The sequence below is a fragment of the Triticum aestivum genome, chromosome 4A (genome assembly GCF_018294505.1).
Source record: "Triticum aestivum cultivar Chinese Spring chromosome 4A, IWGSC CS RefSeq v2.1, whole genome shotgun sequence".
Lineage (NCBI taxonomy): Eukaryota > Viridiplantae > Streptophyta > Magnoliopsida > Poales > Poaceae > Triticum > Triticum aestivum.
This window is the reverse complement of record NC_057803.1, coordinates 14,161,301-14,182,945: the sequence shown is the minus strand read 5'-3', so window position 1 is coordinate 14,182,945 and position 21,645 is coordinate 14,161,301. Positions and strand designations below refer to the sequence as shown.

Sequence of the window (21,645 nt, the reverse complement as noted above, 5' to 3'; positions counted from 1 at the left end):
TGGAGCAAGGCCTCCTGGTTAACAGAGTCGAAAGCTTTTTTGTAAGTCGGTTTTGATGGCTAGCGTTGGTTTCTTAGATCTATATGTGGCTGCAGTTTAGGAGATCACCGGCATAACCATTAAATTATGCGTTTCTGCAGTTCTGAAGCGATATTAGCCTAAAAGTAGTGTCTTTTTCGAAGAACGATCAGAGCGCAGTTTAGGCTTTCCGCGTCAAGAGACTGTTCTTGGAAGACATAAAAAATATTTTGTTTTGGAATTTTTAGTTCATAAGCGATATTGGCCTGAAAACACCTGGCGTGATGGCACCGTCTTCTTTGAGAGAAGAACAATCAGAGCACGGTTTAGGCTATTAGTGTCAAAAAACTGTTCATGAAAGACATGGAAAAGATTTTTGATTGGAATTTTTAGTAGGGCCCAGAATTTCATGTAGAAACCATCAGGGCCGGACTTGCAAGTGGATTCATTTGAAGGACTACATGGGCGATTTTCTTCTTGAGCGAAAGGTGAAGCGAGAATTTTGTAAGGGAAGAGGACACTAAATACTCTCTCCGTTCTAACATAAGTGTCGTTAGTTTGGCATAAAGTAGAGAACTGTGCTAATATTTATGGAGGGAGTTCTAATCAGACGACTTGAGAGTTGAGAAACAACGGACCTGTATCTAAATTGTATAAGAGCATCTTCAACAGGCGCCCTAAAAGAGCTCCGCGCACTAAAAATTTATTTTTTTGGACGTCGAACAGCTCCAGCAGATACTGTAGCACTAAAATATTTAGGGGGCGCGCTGAAAAACACTATCGCGCGCAGCTATTTTGAGCTCCGGATTGCGCGCGTTTCACAATTTGCATTGTCTGTTTTTTGGGTGCGTGTTTTTGGCATCTGCTAAAACAATGTTGGTCCCGGCGCATTAAAAATGTTACCGTGATGTGCTAAAACTTTTATTGGGCGTGAAATTTTTGTGCGGCCGTTGGAGATGCTGTAATGTCATCCGGTGGTGTCGCGCGAACGAGGACTGTCATTTGTGTTCGTCCCTCTTGTACAAATCTACAATGGGGTTCCCCCCAAATCTTTTGCCCTGCCGTGCCGCGCCGCCGCGCGCAGTGCCATTCTCAACCAACACACGAGGTGGCAGGCGGCCACGAGCGGCAAATCAGCCAGCCCACCACCACGTTCCGTGCTCAGCTCTCCTCTACGCCGCGCCGTGCTGGAGCAGCGGCCCCGCGGGAGTCACGGGCGCGCCGAGGGGCGACGGCGTGCACGGGCTCCTCTGCCGCGGGGTCGCCCCGAGCCTGGGCGGGCCGGCGCCGGCGCGCGGGGACAGGCTAACCTGCTCCAGCGATCGGAACTGCAGCTCCGGCGGGTAGTCGCGCACGCACCCGATCCGCGGGCCGGCGCCGGTCGTCCACCGGAGCGACAGCTGCTGCCCGAGCTGGTACGACTTGTGCGCCATCTTGGAGTTGATCCGGTGCATGATCATCTCCTGCGGCACCGCCGGCACCTCGGCCCCCTCCCCGCCCTCCGCGCCGCGCCCCGTGAACAGGTTCGCCTTGCAGAAGTCCAGCCGGTCGCCGAACGAGCCGGCGTCCGGCTCCGCCGCGTCCTTGCCCAGACGGTTCTTGCTCACCGTCAGCCTCGGCGGCCGCTTGCGCTGCAGCCGGGTGCCCGACGAGGACCGCTTCATCCCCGGCGAGCCGGCGACTGCCTCGCCGCTGGTGGAAGGTGGCGCCGCCGGCACGGCCGGTTTGATCTTCTTTTTGTCACCGCGAGGGGGTTGGGCCCTGGTGTCTCCTTGCTTCCCCGGCGTGCTGACCTCCGTTGTTAGATCCATCTGGGAGAGGCTGCTCCTCAGCCATTCGTCCTCCTCGCCTTCTGTTGGGCTCAGCTGTACCAATTCCGACAACAGAAAAAGTGTTCCTTCTATCAGAGAAGAACACCAACATAATGTCCACTGTTCTTTAGCAGCCAAAGGATCAGATTTGGTCTCCTCACCTTCACATCGGTGAGATCGACGTTCCCCTTCCTGAGATACTTCATGAACTCCCGGAAGTTCGCCTCTGTGGGCCGGTAGTGCCCGCTATGAGGCCACACAGCCTGAAGACGGTGGGTAACTGAATCAGACAGGTGAATTTGGAATTCTAAACATAAAATCTAAATTCTGGCAATAGTAGAAATATGCAGATCCAGGCACCTTTAGGATTCCGTTCGCAACGACTAATCTCCCGGCAGCAGATGTGGCTCCACCGGCAAGGAAGCTGGAGTGCTGAAATGTTCCCTTGCTCTTCTGCAATAATGTGCTTATTTCATCAGTTACAGGTAAATTTTATGATTCAGAGACTAGTGAAGTACTGCTGACAGGTGACAACTGCCACTATTCTCTGACCGTGCCTATGTACAGAATTTTCGTCGTGCTCAACACAAAGATCCATTTTGCATCCTTGGGCCCCTCGGACGTGTTGACAATCTTGCGGCTCAGCTTGTACATCATCATCTTATTCTCGATCATTACCTCATAGAACTCCCTCTCTTTCTGCACAGAGAAACAACACCATGTTCAGATATGTGACATTTTATGCCCTGTTTTTTTGTTTCCTTGCTTGATCGCTAGTACTAACATTTTCTAATTTGAGATTACAGCTGGATTGTTCTACAGGTCGCAGCAACTTACAGGGCCAAGATACCTGATGCATTGGTGCAGCAGCTTCCATCTTGGGCATTGGTCCTCAAGATTAATCTCTTTTCCTTCACCTACATCCAACCTATCACAAACGGAATTTCAGAAATCATGAGCTTGTTTTTGTTGATCTAGTTCACAGATAATGCAGAGTTCAGCATGAACTGTACCAGTAGAAGAAAGGTTGTTGACTGTCGCAGTGAAGCCAGCTTTTATAATAGTAGTGGAGGTTGTGACCGTATCGATGCCGGGGGTCAATCTGCCCATGAAATACTATGGAATTTGAGTTTGATGTGTTCAATGCTATTATAGGAGAGTGTTTGAAGAGAATGTTTCCGAGCCATACTGCTTCTAGCCAATGCTGAAGTGCGAGCTTCTGGGCCTTTTCATCCTTGGACAAACCTTTGCCTACCTTGAAGTAACAACAAAGGAACACCACCCATATGAATTCAGTATTCAGCAGTATTACAATATGCTAATGGTCATTAAGAAAATCTAAACAGCAGAATATGGTTAGCTTAAAGTGACACATACCTTGGCAGCCTTTATTCTGGCCCGTGACCATCTTGTTAGGGCAGTCTCTGGCTTCTCTACCTCGAAGAATGACACCGAACTTTGCTTGAGCAGTGCGAAATCGAGAAGCTTCCACCTGAATTCGGCATCGCAAATTTCAGGACACCAGTTACAAAGGGCCACTGTATCAAATACGACAATGGACGACAAGCACATGAAATTGTAACATACCACCGTTGTTCGACAAGAACAGCGCAGTCAGCAAGCTGTCGTCTTGTTCTGAAGCTCTTGTATACCTTCTGCACCCTTATTGCTGCAGCCTGGTGCTGCGGACTGACCATCCCTACCACCGGAGAATTTGGTGGCAGGTGATCTGCCCCATATTTCGAAAGGTGCTTATGGTTACAACATTCCTTGTCAGGTTTAGGACTCAGCCTGGGTTTCGTAGTATTAACATGTAATGGAGGACCCTCTTTTCTCCTGGCATTTAAGGACCCTTCTCTTGCAGGACCCCTAGAGCTCACCGCATCGAACATTTCTGGTGGCGAATCAGGGGTCTCAAGGCTGCTGAGGTTGTCAAAGCTTAAGGACCGGACAAATGGCCTGTCCGAGTTGTCATCATCTGCTGGCAAGTAGTCATCCGGTGGGTATGAGATCGACAGACCCATTGTTTGCCTCAGGTCTATTGTTTCCTCTGTATGACTTGCTTCTGTTGTTTAAGATCTCTGTAGCAATTGTGTTCTTTACGAGTCCCTCGACACCCTATGTGAATACAGGGAAAACAAAGGACATCAAATGTGTGTGGCTTCTGTGAATGAACAAAATTGTCTTAACAACAGATTTCATGTATTCTCTTCCATTGTTCTATATCTTATCAAGGCCCACCAATCATAGATTTTGTGCAAAAGAATTCACATCTTACCTCTTATGATAAGATCACAAGTATATAAGATTTATGTATAGCATGTTTTCATAAGCTGATGCCCCAGAGAATCTGGAACAAAATGCAAACCGCAAAAGAATTTCGTTGCTCGTTTCTTGATAAGTGCACCTGGTTCCAGCATAACACATTCTAACCAAGCGAACAGATATACCATGGAAAAGGATTTTTACGGCAAGAATCGAGTAATGATCAACCATACCTCATTGCCTCCAAACTTGTTGCACCATCCACCCAACTAAATCTCTCGATGAGAGGCGTGTGAAGGCGCACAGAATGCTAGAAGAAGAACAAAATTTGCAGGAGAAAATGAGAGGTGAATGGGTAATGTCCGTGGAAAAGGGGCACATGACCAAAACCCGGAGGTGGTTTGTTTCAGGCTTCAGCCTATAAATAACAAAGGAAGGTTTGAGGTGCATAAATGTTCTGTGGGTAAAAATAAAACAAAAGGAGATACCTCGTGGCGTATTGGCTGTGGTTAAAAATACACCAGTTTCCTTAAAAAATAGTAAGACATGTCTAGCAGAATAATTGTACAGTGAGAGTGTCTACCACAATAATTGTACAGTGAGAGACATCCAAGGAGGAGCTTAGCGAGATTTGAGTAGGAAAACAATATTTGAGAGGCATCCACATTTGTTATTTTAAACAATAGAAAATGAAGCTACCACAATCGTGCACGTGTGCTGAATATATGCTCTGTTGACCATAGAATTTAATGATTGAAATTAAAAAAATAATGCATGTAAAATATGTTCTGATCACGTGGCCACACATACATACGCAAACACGTGTTGGGATCTTGCTCAACCATAACCACATGCCTCGTGTGTCTGGATGATTCGATGGCGTCCACGCGCGTGTTCCATCCACCATCCGAGTCGAGAACCTTACCGAGATAGCGTTAGTAAGAAGTAGTAGATAAACGAATCATTCTAGCTTGGCCACTATTTGCATATGATGTCACCATGTTCCTCATGAATGAGCCAAGCATCCATTAATGCTTCTCCAATGTATGTAAGACATAGTGCATTTTGGTTCCAAACTTATTGGGTCCAAAGTTTCTGCTTATGTATGTGCATTTGAATTTCATGTGATACTAAAAAATGACATAGTGTAAGTATGCATGCATATCGCTTCCAAGATCCATCAAGAGATAAAATTTAAAAAACAACAACGTATAAACTATGATTATTCACATAAGTATCGCAAATCATGCATTTTGTATATTACATCAAAGTCTCATGTCGACACATGGAAATTCACATAGTTTACATATGCACCAAGCAAAACCATTGAGCATATAACATATACATTCATTCATACTCATAGGTCTATCTCACCCAAGTAGATTATGGATAGTACAAGCAATCGGATAACTAACTCCCACAAAGGCAAACTTCCCACAAGTCAACCTAACTCTCTACATTTCTCCACAATGGCACCAAGTACCAAAATGAGAAAGTATGTCTACCCTCAACACATACTAATTAGGGATAAAATAGGACAAGAACAATGCATTTAAAGAATAAGAACTTCTAGAAGGAAACCGGGGAATCACAATAAAAGTTTATCGCCTAGATATAAAGGGAACCTAAAGCAAATGTGGTATGGAAATGCTCTACCAATTATACTAATTGAAAGAATACCAATTATAAGAGAACAAAATGGCATTGGAATTAATACTTGGTGATAGATTTCAAAGATATGCATGATCAACTTCACTATCAAAAGTATTTTATGAGATTTTAGAGTTAATCACAATGCTTACTAGGAATCTGCAGATAGCCCTAGGGCCGGATACCCTAAGCAAAAGGGCAAAAAATGCTAGGGGAAGGAGTTACCCTAGTGTATACCCTAGTGAAATTTTCCTAGGGGCCCATTAGTGGGGGAGCTCGGTTTCTCTTCGGTGTCCAAAGAGTACCCTAGATATTGTTTTATTTTCATTGTGCGGAAATAGGTGATAGGTGGCAAGTGTGCTGACTTGTAAAGTAAATATCCTTTGGGTTAGTTCCACTAGGGAGTAAGCATCCTTTGGGTTAGTTCCAGTCCCCAAGCAAACGCAGCCGTTAGTCCATATACCCCTCATTATTTATAAATATTGCATTGAATGATAGAATTAATATTGGATTCTCACAAATCTAACTATTAATAATAATTGTACATGATCACTCCAAAAAGTTGAAGACGAAAAAGAACATAGATTATATATTTCAACCACCATCTTTATACATGACAACATACATGCGCTTACACAATATTGCCACTTTTACAAAATATGGCATCTAGCTGCACTCGGTACCTACACTTCACAAAAAGTCATCTACATAGGATTGTCCAGTTAGTAGCCTAAAACACATACACCATTCATTAATAGATCACCCATCCAAAAAAGTCACAACCATTTGCTTCCAATTAATCAACAAAAATAGTTCACGCCACTTCCATCACCACCAAAAGAGATATCTCAAAATGGAGGTAGATCGTCACCAGGTGGGGAGAAATTTCCAACAGATATACCATTTGCATCAAAGAAGACAACAAACATTTCATCTTCCACTCCACGTGATGTATTGTCCATATTTTCATCATCATTTGTGGATTCACCGGTTAGACACGGCCACTATCATCAATGACGCGCCACTAGAGACGACTTTATAGTGCGTCAGTGCCACAAGGGCCGAAGCGGCTGACAACAATGTCACACCCAATATGTGATTCTATCCGAGAGAAACTCGAAGGTCCCACCAAGGATAGAGTCGCATATTGAAACGCTTTTGCAAGGTGGGTATCATTACATTGTACCATTACATAATAGTTGGGGATACATACAAGACATACAAAAGCCGCAAGAATACATCAAACATCATACATGAGGACAACATCCGACTACAGATGAAACACAAACAGAAACTCAAACGACATCCATCCTGCTAGCTCAGGCTGCCGGCCAAGAACCTATCCCTTAATCGAAGAAGAAGCAGAAGAAGAACTCCAAAACAAGTAAACATCGCTCTCACGTCGGATCATCGCATTACCTGTACATGCAACTGTTGTTGTAGTAATCTGTGAGCCACGAGGACTCAGCAATCCCATTACCATGGGTATCAAGACTAACAAAGCTTAATGGGTAGGAAAGGGTAAGTGGTGAGGTTGCAGCAGCGGCTAAGCAATGTATGGTGGCTAACTTACGAGTACAAGAGTAAGATGGGAAACTAAGAAAACGGTCGCAAACTAGTAATGATCAATAAGTGATCCTGAACTACTTACGTTCAAACATAACCCAACCGTGTTCTCTTCTCGACTCACTCGAAAAGAGACCGTCATGGTTACGCACACGGTTGGTGTATTTTAATTGAGTTTACTTCAAGTTCACTACAACCGGAAATTAACAAATTCTCATCTGCCACATAACTGCGGGCACGGCTCTCAAAAGTTTAAACCCTGCAAGGGTGTCCCAACTTAGCCCATGACAAGCTCACGGTCCGCAGGGACAATCCTCCATCACGGGACCCTCCGATCAGACTCGGAATCCCGGTGCATAAGACATTTCGACAATGGTAAAACAAAACCAGCAAGACTGCCTGATGTGCCAACAAATCCCGATAGGAGCCGTATGTATCTCGTTCTCAGGGCACACCGGATGGGACAAGCTATGAGTAAAACCAGCCCTCGAGTTTCCTCGAGGTGGCCCCGCGGGCTGCCCGATTTGGACCAACACTCAGAGGAGCACTGGCCCGGGGAGTTGATTAATTATCCTCGGGTGCTAGCTGGTCCCTATGCAAGTTTTAGTTGTTATTAGGCAAATGGTAAAATCAATGTTGGGCCTTGCTGGAAGAGTTTTATTCAAAGCGAACTGTCAAGAGGGGCTCATAAACCCTCATCGTGTTAGGGACACAAAATCAAGGAACATAATACCGATATGACGAAAACTAGGGCGGCAAGAGTGGAACAAAACACCAGGCAAAAGGCCGAGCCTTCCACCCTTTACCAAGTATATAGATGCATTAATTAAATAAGAGATATTGTGATATCCCAAGATATTCATGATATCCATGTCCCAACATGGAACAACCTGCAACTGCACCTGCAACTAGCAACGCTATAAGAGGGGCTAAGCAAAGCGATAACATAGCGAAACAACGGTTTGCTGGGATGGTGAAAAAGGTTAGAGGCTGGCTCATGGCAATTTGAGAGGCTTGATAAACAAGTGGTAGGTAGCGTGACATAGAACTAGCATCGAGACAACTAGCATAGCAAAGATAGTAGTGAGATCTAAGGTGACGGTCATCTTGTCTGAAATCCTGCTAGAAAGAAGGAGTGCATGAAGAAGACGAAGCCACGTAGACGAACCAAGCATAGTAACGAATCCTCACGATCGCAACGAAACAGGAACTAACAAGAAGAAGCACAATCGAAAAGAAGCAAACAACATGGTAAACACACAACACATAAACATGACATGATGCTCAACCAAGTATGATGCATGACAAGTCTAAATGATGCTACTCATGGTAAGAGATGATGCATACAAAAACAACACATCAAAGCAAGTTTAAATGAGGCCGGAAACAACATATAACAATTCCGGTAAGTCCTCATATGCAAATTTCGAAATTGGTCCAGATCTGAACAAAACATTTTGTTAAAGTTGTTAAACAGCAGGTTAAAGTGCACCAAGATGATCTACATGTCTTTCTAGTCAAGTTACATATAAAGTTTGTTTAATTCGAAGCTACGACCTAGAAGATATGAGTAAAACAAGTTACACATGGCATTGATGCAAATGAAAGCAAAACACAATCACTCCAAAACATGGATGCAACATGGTATGATGAAACTGCATGCAAAACCAAGCAAGTTTCATGTAGAGCATGCTCAAAACGGAGCAACGGTTCAACACATACACTCAATACAAGTTCCAAACACAATCTACCCAAAACAGCAAGTAAGCACTTTGCAATCAAGAAAACAACATGCTAAAGGAAACATATGGACACAAACTTGATATTCACTCAAAGTACAGATTACATGCTTCAAATAACAACAAGATTCAGGTTCATACGCATCAGAATTAATCCAACATGATCAAAGCAAAAGGCAACTTTATAAAACAGATTATGACAGTGAAAAACAGGGCATACATGTGAGCAGAAATAACGTGTTGACATGTTGGAGGCATGAAACGATGATGCTACAGTGCCAGATAATAGCAACCAAAAGCATGGCATTAAAGTACAGGTTATACATGGCAAAACATGATTACTAAGCATCTCCATATAACATCTAGATCAATGGAAATCATCAAGATAAGATTGCAAGTTATAATAGATTCTCAGACTTGGTGAAAAATAGAGTAAGGCTGAAAACAGGTTCATGATGCATACTTTGAGAAAATAAAAGTATATGTTGCGGGAACATTTCATGGCATCAAAGGGCATGGAAATCATATACATGTCAAGCACTACAAAACATGAACACTGAGCTCCTGCTAGAAAACACTAGAACATGCTCAAAACATCATGAAAATAATGCAAATGATAACAGATTCACAGACTTGGTGAGATAAACTGAACATGGCAGGAACAACGACAAGTAGGCATGTTTGCGAGCTTGTGCAAGTCACCACAAAGCATTTCATGAAATGTGAAGGTAACCAACAGCAAGAAGGCATATTTGTGCAACTACTCGTGTCAAGAACATGCTCATAGGATGCATAGATCACTAGCTATTCACATGGCAAGAATGAACTTACTGTTAACAGACTGACAGCAACATTATTTAGCAATTTGAGAGCATGGTAATGATAAGCTACAGCAAACCATAAATGCAAATAAGGGCATGGATGGATAGAGAATGACAGTATCCACAAAACATCCTTACTGAACATCTCCATATTAAACATGGATTCACTTGTAGCAACAAGATAACATGGTAACAGAATGTAGCAGATTCAGACTTAGCAGAAAACTCGAGTCACTGAAATCAGCAACAGCAAGTACCCTAATTTGCATGGGAAAATTTTGTTTTTGCCACTTTAGATTTTTCCAATTTTCCTTATGGCACTCTAGATTTTGACATTTCACTTTTGCCACTCTTAGTTTTTGATAATTATCACAATTGCCATTTTGATGGTAAAAGCAAAATTTCAAAGTGGCAATTGTGATACATTTCAAAAACTAAGAGTGGCAAAAATGAAATAAAATTACTTAGCTTTTTCCATAGAATGGCAATTGTGATAATTGTCAAAAGCTAAGCGTGGCAAAAGTGAAATGTCAAAATCTTGAATGGCATAAGGAAAATTGGCAAAATCTAAAGTGGCAAAAACAAAATTTTCCCAATTTGCATGCTTGTGCTAGTCACCACATGGCATATAAAAATACATGGATTGCACCAATGTAAAGATGGCATAAATATGCTCCTAAAACATGTTGACATGATGCTCAAAAGATAAATGCACAAAATGATATGAAAAAGACAAATCAGCAAGTTATGACAATTTCCAGCAGATTATATCATTTAGCACTTTGCAACGATGATTAAGGCATCAAAATGAATAGTAACACGCATGCAAACTACACCATCATCTAGAGCACTCAGAGATGAACAATTTTACATATCATACACACAAGACAAAGTAATATGCATGAAGTTATGCCATTATGAAGATGCACACATATCATTGAAAAACTAGGACTTAGAAGAAAATTCAATCTCGCGAAAAACTGCACGGGGCGAAGTGGGATGGAGCGGTGCGGGACGGGACGGGGACGTGGTGTTTGTATTGGGGACCGGTGGATCTGGTCCACCCGGCCGGATCTGGTGACAAGGTGAACTCCGATGACGGCGATGACTTCCGGCGAGGCAGTGGGGAGGCGCGGGCGAGCCCGGGATGGCGGGGAAGGACAGCGGCGACTCCGGCGGCTTGGGCAGCGCGCGAGGAGGCGGCATGGCGAGGCGGCGGTGGCAACTCCGACGACCGGCGGGCGGCTGCGAAGCGGCGGTGGCGCGAGGAGGCGGTGCAGCGGTGCACGGCGGCGACGCGGCACGGTGGCGAGGCGGCGCGGGGCGGCGGAACAAGGCGCGGCCCGATTTGGCCCGGGGCGGGCTGGATCTGGGCCCCGCAGGTCGCGGCAGCGGGGAGCGGCACGGGGACAGGTGGCGCGCGGTGGTTGGGCGCGGGGCGGCGGTGGACGCGTCCGGCCGTCGGTGGACATGTCCAGCGGCGCGGAGGAGGAGGGGGCTAGGGTTTTACCCAGGATTTGGACGAGGGGGGGCTATTTATATAGGCATAGGGAGCTAGGAGAGGGCTATTGTGGTGCGGTTTTCGCCCACGCAATTGTGATCCAACGGCGAAAAGCATGGAGGGGGTTTAGATGGGCTAGTGGACTGTTATGGAGGGGTGCTGGGCTGCAAGGAGAAGGAGGGCTTCGGTTAACACGGTTAACCATTGGGGCATCAAACGACCTCCAAATGGAACGAAATTTGACAGGCGGTCTACCAAGACCGCTCGTCAACTCTCGGCCCATTCCGAGAATGTTTTTATCCCGCTCACGAAACAAGATCTGGGAGGTGCGGCGGGTGCGTGTGAGAGTGTCGGATTCTGAAATGGACAACGGAGAAAGTGACTGGATGCAAGAGACGAACATGAATGCAAAAGAGATGCACATGATGACATGGCAAAGTGCAACACGCAAACAAATGACATGGCAGCGACGGCGAATTACTGGAAGACACCTGGCGCATCGGACTCGGAGCGTTACAAACAACCTGCCTAAACAAGAAAATTATGTCTCCCTGCACTCCCACACACTTGTAGAGTCAACAACATAGGAGGGGCAACGATCTACCGAAGGAGAAGTGGCGGCACAACCAGTGGCGGAGCTTCATGGGAGCCAACCTAGGCCATGCCCACCCCCTCCCCCCAACTCATAAGAAAACATGCACATATCTCTTTGTATTAGAATCATTTTCATAATCAGCTGAAGCAATTATGTTTGCCCCCGTCCAGCCCATGGCCCCCATGATTTCTGCTCAAGCTCCGTCGTTGGGCACAGCGCGCTCAAAGATCACCTCTCTCCCGGTTTAGAGAGAGGAAACAGTCTCGTGCATAGTTAAACGAGAGTAGAGGAGGAACCTTTCGATGGGGAAATATCCGGTGCACCAATGCTTATGGTGCTACCGGTGCACTGGACCTCCGTAGCACTTTTAAAATGTTCCAAAAATGTGAAAAATTTGAGCACATTCACGCATCATCATGTTTGTTGTTGCAAAATTTGAAATCAAAATTCAAACATTGTCCAAGATACAAAAATAACAAATTTAACATTGAATACTATGAATATTAGTTGGGCTTTAGATTTTTGAAAAAGGGTGAATTTTATTGGCTCAAAATGGATCATCAAGAGGATGCAAATGATGAGGATGCAAACCACAATGAGCACATACCCGGCCTCATAGTTAGGATGCACACAACCAACACCAACACACACACGCACAAAAACACGCCAAAATAGCAAAGAGATATAAGACCAAAGCTATGTGTAGACGAGGAAAAACTAAAAACCCCCAAAGCTATTAGATTTCTGAATAACAAACTACAACAATGACAATATCCGCACAACCCATCTCATGACACCACACATATGAGGAAGTTCTTCAACAACACCACCTTCAGGAAGGGAGCGACACTCAAGCGCCGCTGTCACCGGATCCAAGCACGCAAGGCCAGAATCTAGGTTTTCACCCTGAAGAACCAGTCTGAGCATCTCCGAGCAATGCCTCCAAGAAGGTAATGATGTCAAGACGTCGCCATTGCCAGGTATAACCAACTCGGGTCAGACCAAGGCTTTCACCCCGGAACTTGAGACTGGGTGCTCAAGTAGCAACACCAATGATGTCGCTCATGTGTTGTCACCACCACTTTTCCACGTCGCCACCACTTTTCCACAATCCTAGCAGCTACATGTGATGTGCAACCACCGCTGCTGCACAATCATTCCTTTTGTGTCAGGTTGTTGTCTGTAGTTTGCACATCGCCGAAATCAACCACCGGATCTGGAGGGAGAAACCCTCCCAAAGACCTTTCGATGGCCACCACATTCCAGAACGAGGTTGTCCCTGTAGCCTGAAGTTGTCACCATAGGGACCAACACGGACTATGCATCATCGTTCCGTCGCAAGGCTTCCGCGTCATGGGATAGCAGCTGCCCCTCCGACCGTCGTGGACCATAAGCTCAACCGGATGTTGCCAGATCTGATAGGATGTGGCCAGCCAGCAACACGAGAGGGAGCAATCTTTAGCCCAAACCTCACGAGCAGATGCCTCTCGGGATGGGATCAAGTCGGCCTCTCGGGATGGGATCAAGTCGGCCTCTCGTGGCTGCCATTAATGCTACTGTGAGTAGTGACCTACCCACTTGATCCGGATCCGAGCATGCTGACGAACAAGAGCAGAAGTCAAGGATGGTTGGGAGGGGGAGAGGGTACGAGACAGCGCCCTGCCGCCGTCGTCCGCCGTTGGACGGCCTCCTCTGGTGGCGCCGAGGATTCTGGTGATGGCCGACGGTTTTTTAGGTGGCGGCTGGGTGCGCCCCCGTAGTCGCCCAGGAGTGACACGGGAGGCTCAGGTCTGTTGTTTTCTGATACCGATATGTCCTACCTTGTGGATATATGTAGTTGAAATCACTCGGTTGGGTTTTAGATATGGCCCATTATTACATTGATGTCAATTTTTTCATTTTTTGCATCTCAATGAATGTTTCAAATTTCGTGACAACAAACATTGAGGTTGTGTGAATGCGCTTGATCTTTTTTATATTTTTTTAAAGGCCCGTGATATTTGGCACACGTGTGCCACATAACTAAAACTACCACACACACCTTATCCCTTTCCCTCTAAGTACAAAACAACCTCCCTTCCCTTCGATCCCTCCTCCTCCCGAACGACCCCGCAGGCTCGCCCGAGAAACCTGTTTTTCCCGCACATCTCGCGCGCCCATCCCCAGGAAAACTGCCACTTCTTCACGTCTTCCCATGTGATAAAAAAATTGCGCAAGTGGGATTCAAACCCACAACTCCTAGACACCAAAGCGCACCACCACAACCAACTCACCCTTAGGGATTTGTTGCTCAACTAAAGAAAACTATTCCTTTTGACCCTTTTTTCACAATCGTGTTATTATAGAAAATTACCACAATTTCCCCTCGGGTCAAAGTTACCATGGTATTCGTATGCAAGTTATCAGGCCTATGTTGCGTAACTTACCATGTTATTTACATAGAACTTACTAGGTACTATGTTTCAACAACTACACCCCCTTTCAAAGTTACCACTATGTTTTATACACAAGTTATCAGGTCCTCGATGCGTAATATACCGTTGTACTAACACATAAGTTATCAAGGTATGTTTACATCAACCTCCCTAGATCAAAGTTACCATGGGGGATTGTACATGAGTTACTGGTTCTACGGTTCGTATATAATCATGGTACTTACACCTAAAAACCCAGGTGTGTTTCAGTAGCTTTCCATAGGTAAACAAATATCACGGAATTTTTGCGTAACTTATCATGCCTATAGCGGGTCAAAGCGTATCGTTTTTTCGGCCAACTCACAAGCACGTGTGCCCCTCATGACACTAAAAATTATGTGACTTTCCCATGGCACGCCATGTGTTGTGTTCATCCAAGAGGCCCCGCGAGGCGAGTGTATGTTTTTAACAACTTTTTTTCCTTTGGTAAAAAGTTACCATGATGTTTATATGTAAGTTATCGGTTATAGGTGCTTGTATTATCATGTTATTTACACAAATATTTATCGAGGATGTTTTGAACAACTTTTCTCCGGGTCAAAAAGTTATCATGGTGATTCTAGGTAACCTATCAAGCCCGCCGTGCTTAAAAATATCATGCTATTTAAAAAAATCAGGGGTATATTTCAGCAAAAAATTCCCCCATGGGTCAAAAACTTATCATGGTGTTTAGTTATCGCAGTGCATATGTTTTCATGCTATTACATAGAAAAATACCAGGGGAGGGAGGTATACTACCATTCTATTTACACATAAGTTACCGGAGTATCTTTTCAATAATTTTCTTCCCTGTGGTCAAAGTTCCATGGTGTTTCTACCTCAGTTATCAGTTGTGCGTGATACGTCCATTTTGCATCATGCTTTTATATCGATATTTGTTGCATTATGGGCTATTATTACACATTATGCTACAATACTTATACCTATTCTCTCTTAATTTACAAGGTTTCCATAAAGAGGGAGAATGCCGGCAGCTGGGATTCTGGGCTGGAAAAGGAGCAAATATTAGAGACCTATTCTGCACGGCTCCAAAAGTCCTGAAACTTCACGGAAGATGTTTTCAGAATATATAAAAAGTACTCGGCGGAAGAAATTCACCAGGGGGGCCACACACTGCCCACGAGGGTGGGGGTGCGCCCTACTTCCCTGGGCGCGCCCCCCTACCTCGTGGGCCCCCTGGTGGCCCTCCGGTGGCCATCTTCTGCTATATGAAGTCTTTCGATGGGAAATAATAATAAGCAATCTTCTCGGATGAAACTCCGCCGCCACGAGGCGGAATCTTGGCGGATCCAATCTAGGGCTCCGGCAGAGCTGTTCTGCCGGGGAAACTTCCCTCCCGGAGGGGGAAATCATCGCCATCGTCATCACCAACGCTCCTCTCACCGGGAGAGGGCAATCTCCATCAACATCTTCATCAACACCATCTCCTCTCAAAACCCTAGCTCATCTCTTGTATCCAATTCTTGTCTTCAAGTCCGGGATTGGTGCTAGTAGGTTGCTAGTAGTGTTAATTGCTCCTTGTAGTTGATGCTAGTTGGTTTAATTGGTGGAAGAGCATATGTTCAGATCCTATATGCATATTAATACCCCTCTGATTATGAACATGTTTATGCTTTGTGAGTAGTTACATTTGTTCCTGAGGACATGGGAGAAGTCTTGCTATTAGTAGTCATGTGAATTTGGTATTCGTTCGATATTTTGATGAGATGTATGTTGTCTCTCCTCTAGTGGTGTTATGTGAACGTCGACTACATGACACTTCACCATTGTTTGGGCCTAGAGGAAGGCATTGGGAAGTAATAAGTAGATGATGGGTTGCTAGAGTGACAGAAGCTTAAACCCTAGTTTATGTGTTGCTTCGTAAGGGGCTGATTTGGATCCATATGTTTCATGCTATGGTTAGGTTTACCTTAATACTTTTGTTGTAGTTGCAGATGCTTGCAATAGAGGTTAATCATAAGTGGGATGCTTGTCCAAGTAAGGGCAGCACCCAAGCACCGGTCCACCCACATACCAAATTATCAAAGTACCGAACGCGAATCATATGAGCGTGATGAAAACTAGCTTGACGATATTCCCATGTGTCCTCAGGAGCGCTTTACATCATATAAGAGTTTGTCCAGGCTTGTCCTTTGCTACAAAAAGGATTGGGCCACCTTGCTGCACCTTATTTACTTTTGTTACTTGTTGCTCGTTACAAATTATCGTATCACAAAACTATCTGTTACTACTTATTTCAGTACTTGCAGAGAATACCTTGGTGGAAACCGCTTATCATTTCCTTCTGCTCCTCGTTGGGTTCAACACTCTTACTTATCAAAAGGACTACGATAGATCCCCTACACTTTTGGGTCATCGGGACTCTTTTCTGGCGCCGTTGCCAGGGAGTGAAGCGCCTTTGGTAGGTGGAAATTGGTAAGGAAAAATTTATATAGTGTGCTGAAATTTACTGTCACTTGATACTATGGAAAGTAATCCTCTGAGGGGCTTGTTTGGGGTATCTTCACCCCGACCAGTAGAGCAAAGAGTTGCTCCTCAACCTACTCAACCTACTGAAAATGAAAATGAAAATGTTCCCTTTGAAGTTCCTTCGGGTATGATAGAAAAACTGCTAGCTAATCCTTTTTTAGGAGATGGAACAAAACATCCTGACGAGCATCTGATATATGTGGATGAAGTTTGTGGATTATTTAAGCTTGCAGGTGTACCAGGAGATGTTCTTAAGAAGAAGGTCTTCCCTTTATCTTTGAGGGGAGATGCATCGACTTGGTATAGGCTATGTGATGATATGGGGTCTTGGAATTACAAACGATTGAAATTGGAATTTCATCAGAAGTTTTATCATGTGCATCTTGTTCACCGTGATCGTAATTATATATATAATTTTTGGCCTCGCGAAGGAGAAAGCATCGCTCAAGCTTGGGGGAGGCTTAAATCAATGTTATATTCATGCCCCAATCATGAGCTCTCAAGAAAAATGATTATTCAAAAATTTTATGCTCGGCTTTCCGATAACAATCGCACCATGCTTGATACTTCTTGTGCTGGCTCTTTTATGATGAAGACTAATGAATTCAAATGGGATTTATTGGAAAGAATTAAACGCAACTCTGAAGATTGGGACCTCGACAAAGGTAAGGAGTCAGGTATGACACCTAAGTTTGATTGTGTTAAATCTTTTATGGATACCGATGTTTTCCGTAAATTTAGCACTAAATATGGACTTGACTCTGAGATAGTAGCTTCTTTCTGTGAATCTTTTGCTACTCCTGTTGATCTCCCCAAGGAGAAGTGGTTTAAATATCATCCTCCCATAGAAGTAAAAGTAGATGCACCTATTAAAGTTGAAGAAAAGATCGTCACTTATAATGATCCTATTGTTCCTAGTTCTTATGTTGAGAAACCACCTTTTCCTGTTAGGATAAAGGATCATGCTAAAGCTTCAACTATGGTCCGTAAAAGCAATATTAAAACTTATACACCTCATGAGCAAATTAAAGTTGAACCTGATATTGCTATTGTTAAAGATATCATGTCTGATAATATTGATGGGCATGTTATTCATTTCCTTGATGAAACTGCTAGAATTGCTAAACCTTGTGCTAAAGATAAAAATAGACCTGTGGTAGGCATGCATGTTATTTCTGTTAAAATAGGAGATCATTGTTATCATGGCTTATGTGATATGGGTGCTAGTGCTAGCGTCATACCTTATTCCTTATACAAAGAAATTATGCATGATATTGCACCTACTGAGATAGAAGATATTGATGTCACAATTAAACTTGCCAATAGAGATACTATTTCACCAATGGGAATTGTTAGAGATGTTGAAGTCTTGTGTGGGAAGACTAAATATCCTGCTGATTTTCTTGTTCTTGGTTCCCCACAAGATAGCTTTTGTCCCATTATATTTGGTAGACCCTTCTTAAACACTGTTAATGCTACCACAGATTGCAAAAGGGATGTTGTTACTATTGGTTTAGATGATATGACTCATGAATTTAATTTCTCTAAATTTAGTAGACAACACCGTGAAGAATAATTACCTAGTAAGGATGAAATTATTGGTCTTGCTTCTATTGCCGTACCTCCTAGTGATCCTTTAGAACAATATTTGCTAGACCATGAAAATGATATGTTTATGAATGAAAGAAGAGAAATAGATGAAGTATTCTTTAATCAGGAACCTATTCTAAAACACAATCTGCGTGTTGAAATCCTAGGGGATCCTCCTCCACCCAAGGGTGATCCCGTGTTTGAGCTTAAATCGTTGCCTGATACTCTTAAATATGCTTTATCTTGATGAGAAAAAGATGTATCCTGTTATTATTAGTGCTAACCTTTCAGAACATGAAGAAGAGAGATTATTGAAAACTCTGAAGAAGCACCGTGCTGCTATTGGGTATACTCTTGATGATCTTAAGGGCATTAGTCCCACTCTATGTCAATATAAAATTAATTTGGAAGAAGATGCTAAACCAGTTTGTGATCATCAACGACGGCTAAATCCTAGAATGAAAGAAGTGGTAAGAAAGGAGATACTAAAGCTCCTTGAGTCAGGTATAATTTATCATGTTGCTAATAGTCAGTGGGTAAGTCATGTCCATTGTGTCCCTAAGAAGGGATGTATTACTGTTGTTCCTAATGATAAAGATGAATTAATCCCTCAAAGAATTATTACCGGTTATAGGATGGTAATTGATTTCTGCAAATTAAATAAGGCTACTAAACAGGATCATTACCCCTTACCTTTTATCGATCAAATGCTAGAAAGATTATCTAAACATACACATTTTTGCTTTCTAGATGGTTATTCTGGTTTCTCTCAGATACCTGTGTCAGCTAAGGATCAATCAAAGACTACTTTTACTTGCCCTTTTGGTACTTTTGCTTATAGATGTATGCCTTTTGGTTTATGTAATGCACCTGCTACCTTTCAAAGATGCATGATGGCTATATTCTCTGACTTTTGTGAAAAGATTTGTGAGGTTTTCATGGATGATTTCTCCGTCTATGGATCTTCTTTTGATGATTGCTTAAGCAACCTTGATCGAGTTTTGCAGAGATGTGAAGAAACTAATCTTGTCTTGAACTGGGAAAAGTGCCACTTTATGGTTAATGAAGGTATTGTCTTGGGGCATAAAGTTTCTGAAAGAGGTATTGAAGTTGATAAAGCCAAGGTTGATGCTATTGAAAAGATGCCATGTCCCAAGGACAACAAAGGTATAAGAAGTTTCCTTGGTCATGTCGGTTTTTATAGGAGGTTCATTAAGGACTTCTCAAAAATCTCTCGGCCTCTGACTAATTTATTACAAAAAGATATACCATCTGTATTTGATGATGATTGTGTAGAAGCATTTGAAATACTTAAGAAAGCATTGATCTCTGCACCTATTGTTCAGCCACCTGATTGGAATTTACCCTTTGAAATTATGTGTGATGCTAGTGATTATGCTGTAGGTGCTGTCCTAGGGCAAAGAGTTGATAAGAAACTAAATGTTATTCAATATGCTAGTAAAACTCTAGACAATGCTCAGAAAAATTATGCTACTACTGAAAAAGGAATTCTTAGCAGTTGTATTTGCTTGTGATAAGTTCAGACCTTATATTGTTGATTCTAAAGTAACTATTCACACTGATCATACTGCTATTAAATATCTTATGGAAAAGAAAGATGCTAAACCTAGACTTATTAGATCGGTTCTCTTGCTACAAGAATTTGACTTGCATATTGTTGATAGAAAGGAAGCTGAGAACCTCGTTGCAGACAACTTGTCTAGGTTAGAAAATGTGCTTGATGACCCACTACCTATTGATGATAGCTTTCCTGATGAGCAATTAAATGTTATAAATGCTTCTCATACTGCTCCATGGTATGCTGATTATGCTAATTACATTGTTGCTAAACTTATACCACCTAGTTTCACATACCAGCAAAAGAAAAAGTTCTTCTATTATTTGAGGCATTACTTTTGGGATGACCCATGTCTTTATAAAGAAGGAGTAGATGGTATTATTAGATGTTGTGTACCTGAGCATGAACAGGAACAGATCCTACGCAAGTGTCACTCCGAAGCTTATGGAGGACACCATGCTGGAGATAGGACTGCACATAAGGTATTGAAATCTGGTTTTTATTGGCCTACTCTCTTCAAGGATGCCCGTAAGTTTGTCTTATCTTGTGATGAATTTCAGAGAATTGGTAATATTAGTAGACGTCAAGAAATGCCTATGAACTATTCACTTGTCATTGAACCATTTGATGTTTGGGACTTTGACTATATGGTACCCTTTCCTTCCTCTAATGGATATACTCATATTTTAGTTGTTGTTGATTATGTTACTAAGTGGGTAGAAGCTATTCCAACTAGTAGTGCTAATCATAACACTTCTATTAAAATGCTTAAAGAAGTTATTTTTCCAAGGTTTGGAGTCCCTAGATATTTAATGACCGATGGTGGTTCACATTTTATTCATGGTGCTTTTCATAAAATGCTTGCTAAATATGATGTTAATCATAGAATTGCATCCCCTTATCACCCACAGTCCAGTGGTCAAGTAGAATTGAGTAATAGAGAACTCAAATTAATTTTGCAAAAGACTGTTAATAGATCTAGAAAGAATTGGTCCAAGAAACTTGATGATGCGTTATGGGCCTATAGAACTGCATATAAAAATCCTATGGGTATGTCTCCGTATAAAATGGTCTATGGAAAAGCACGTCACTTACCTCTTGAACTAGAACACAAGGCATATTGGGCTATTAAAGAACTCAACTATGATTTTAAACTTGCCGGTGAGAAGAAGTTATTTGATATTAGCTCACTTGATGAATGGAGAACCCAAGCCTATGAGAATGCCAAATTATTTAAAGAAAAGGTTAAAAAATGGCATGACAAAAGGATACAAAAGCGTGAGTTTAATGTAGGTGACTATGTATTACTATACAACTCTCGTTTAAGATTTTTTGCAGGAAAACTTCTCTCTAAATGGGAAGGTCCTTACGTTATCGAGGAGGTCTATCGTTCCGGTGCCATAAAAATCAACAACTTCGAAGGCACAAATCCGAAGGTGGTGAACGGTCAAAGGATCAAACATTATATCTCAAGTAATCCCATAAATGTTGAAACCAATGTTATTGAAACCGTAACCCCGTAGGAATACATAAGGGACACTTTCCATAACATTTCAGACTCCAAAAA

General features: G+C 42.9%; 1 protein-coding gene and 1 long non-coding RNA gene across 2 annotated transcripts; one reads left to right on the top strand and one right to left on the bottom strand.

Annotated features, from left to right (window-relative positions):
- Nucleotides 1-954: 954 nt before the first annotated feature.
- Nucleotides 955-4,459, bottom strand: LOC123081583 (IQ domain-containing protein IQM6). Its single transcript, XM_044504140.1, has 10 exons — nt 4,328-4,459; nt 3,417-3,947; nt 3,207-3,321; nt 3,019-3,084; nt 2,843-2,931; nt 2,667-2,757; nt 2,382-2,528; nt 2,190-2,282; nt 1,991-2,092; nt 955-1,883 (listed from the first exon to the last, which is right to left on the bottom strand). Exons 2-10 carry the CDS (start codon nt 3,851-3,853, stop codon nt 1,191-1,193), a joined length of 1,833 nt encoding a protein of 610 aa, XP_044360075.1. The 5' UTR covers nt 3,854-3,947; nt 4,328-4,459; the 3' UTR covers nt 955-1,190.
- LOC123084805 (uncharacterized) lies at nt 1,678-4,317 on the top strand. Its single transcript, XR_006439416.1, has 3 exons — nt 1,678-2,314; nt 2,397-3,577; nt 3,694-4,317. It is a non-coding gene; the product is annotated as an uncharacterized lncRNA (long non-coding RNA).
- Nucleotides 4,460-21,645: the final 17,186 nt, after the last annotated feature.

Coding starts and splice junctions, on each gene's coding strand:
- LOC123081583 (XM_044504140.1), bottom strand. CDS start 3,853: ATGGGTCTGTCGATCTCATACCCACCGGATGACTACTTGCCAGCAGAT. Junction 2,093..2,189: donor TTGCGAACGGAATCCTAAAG/GTGCCTGGATCT, acceptor CACCGTCTTCAG/GCTGTGTGGCCTCATAGCGG. Junction 1,884..1,990: donor TCGATCTCACCGATGTGAAG/GTGAGGAGACCA, acceptor GAATTGGTACAG/CTGAGCCCAACAGAAGGCGA.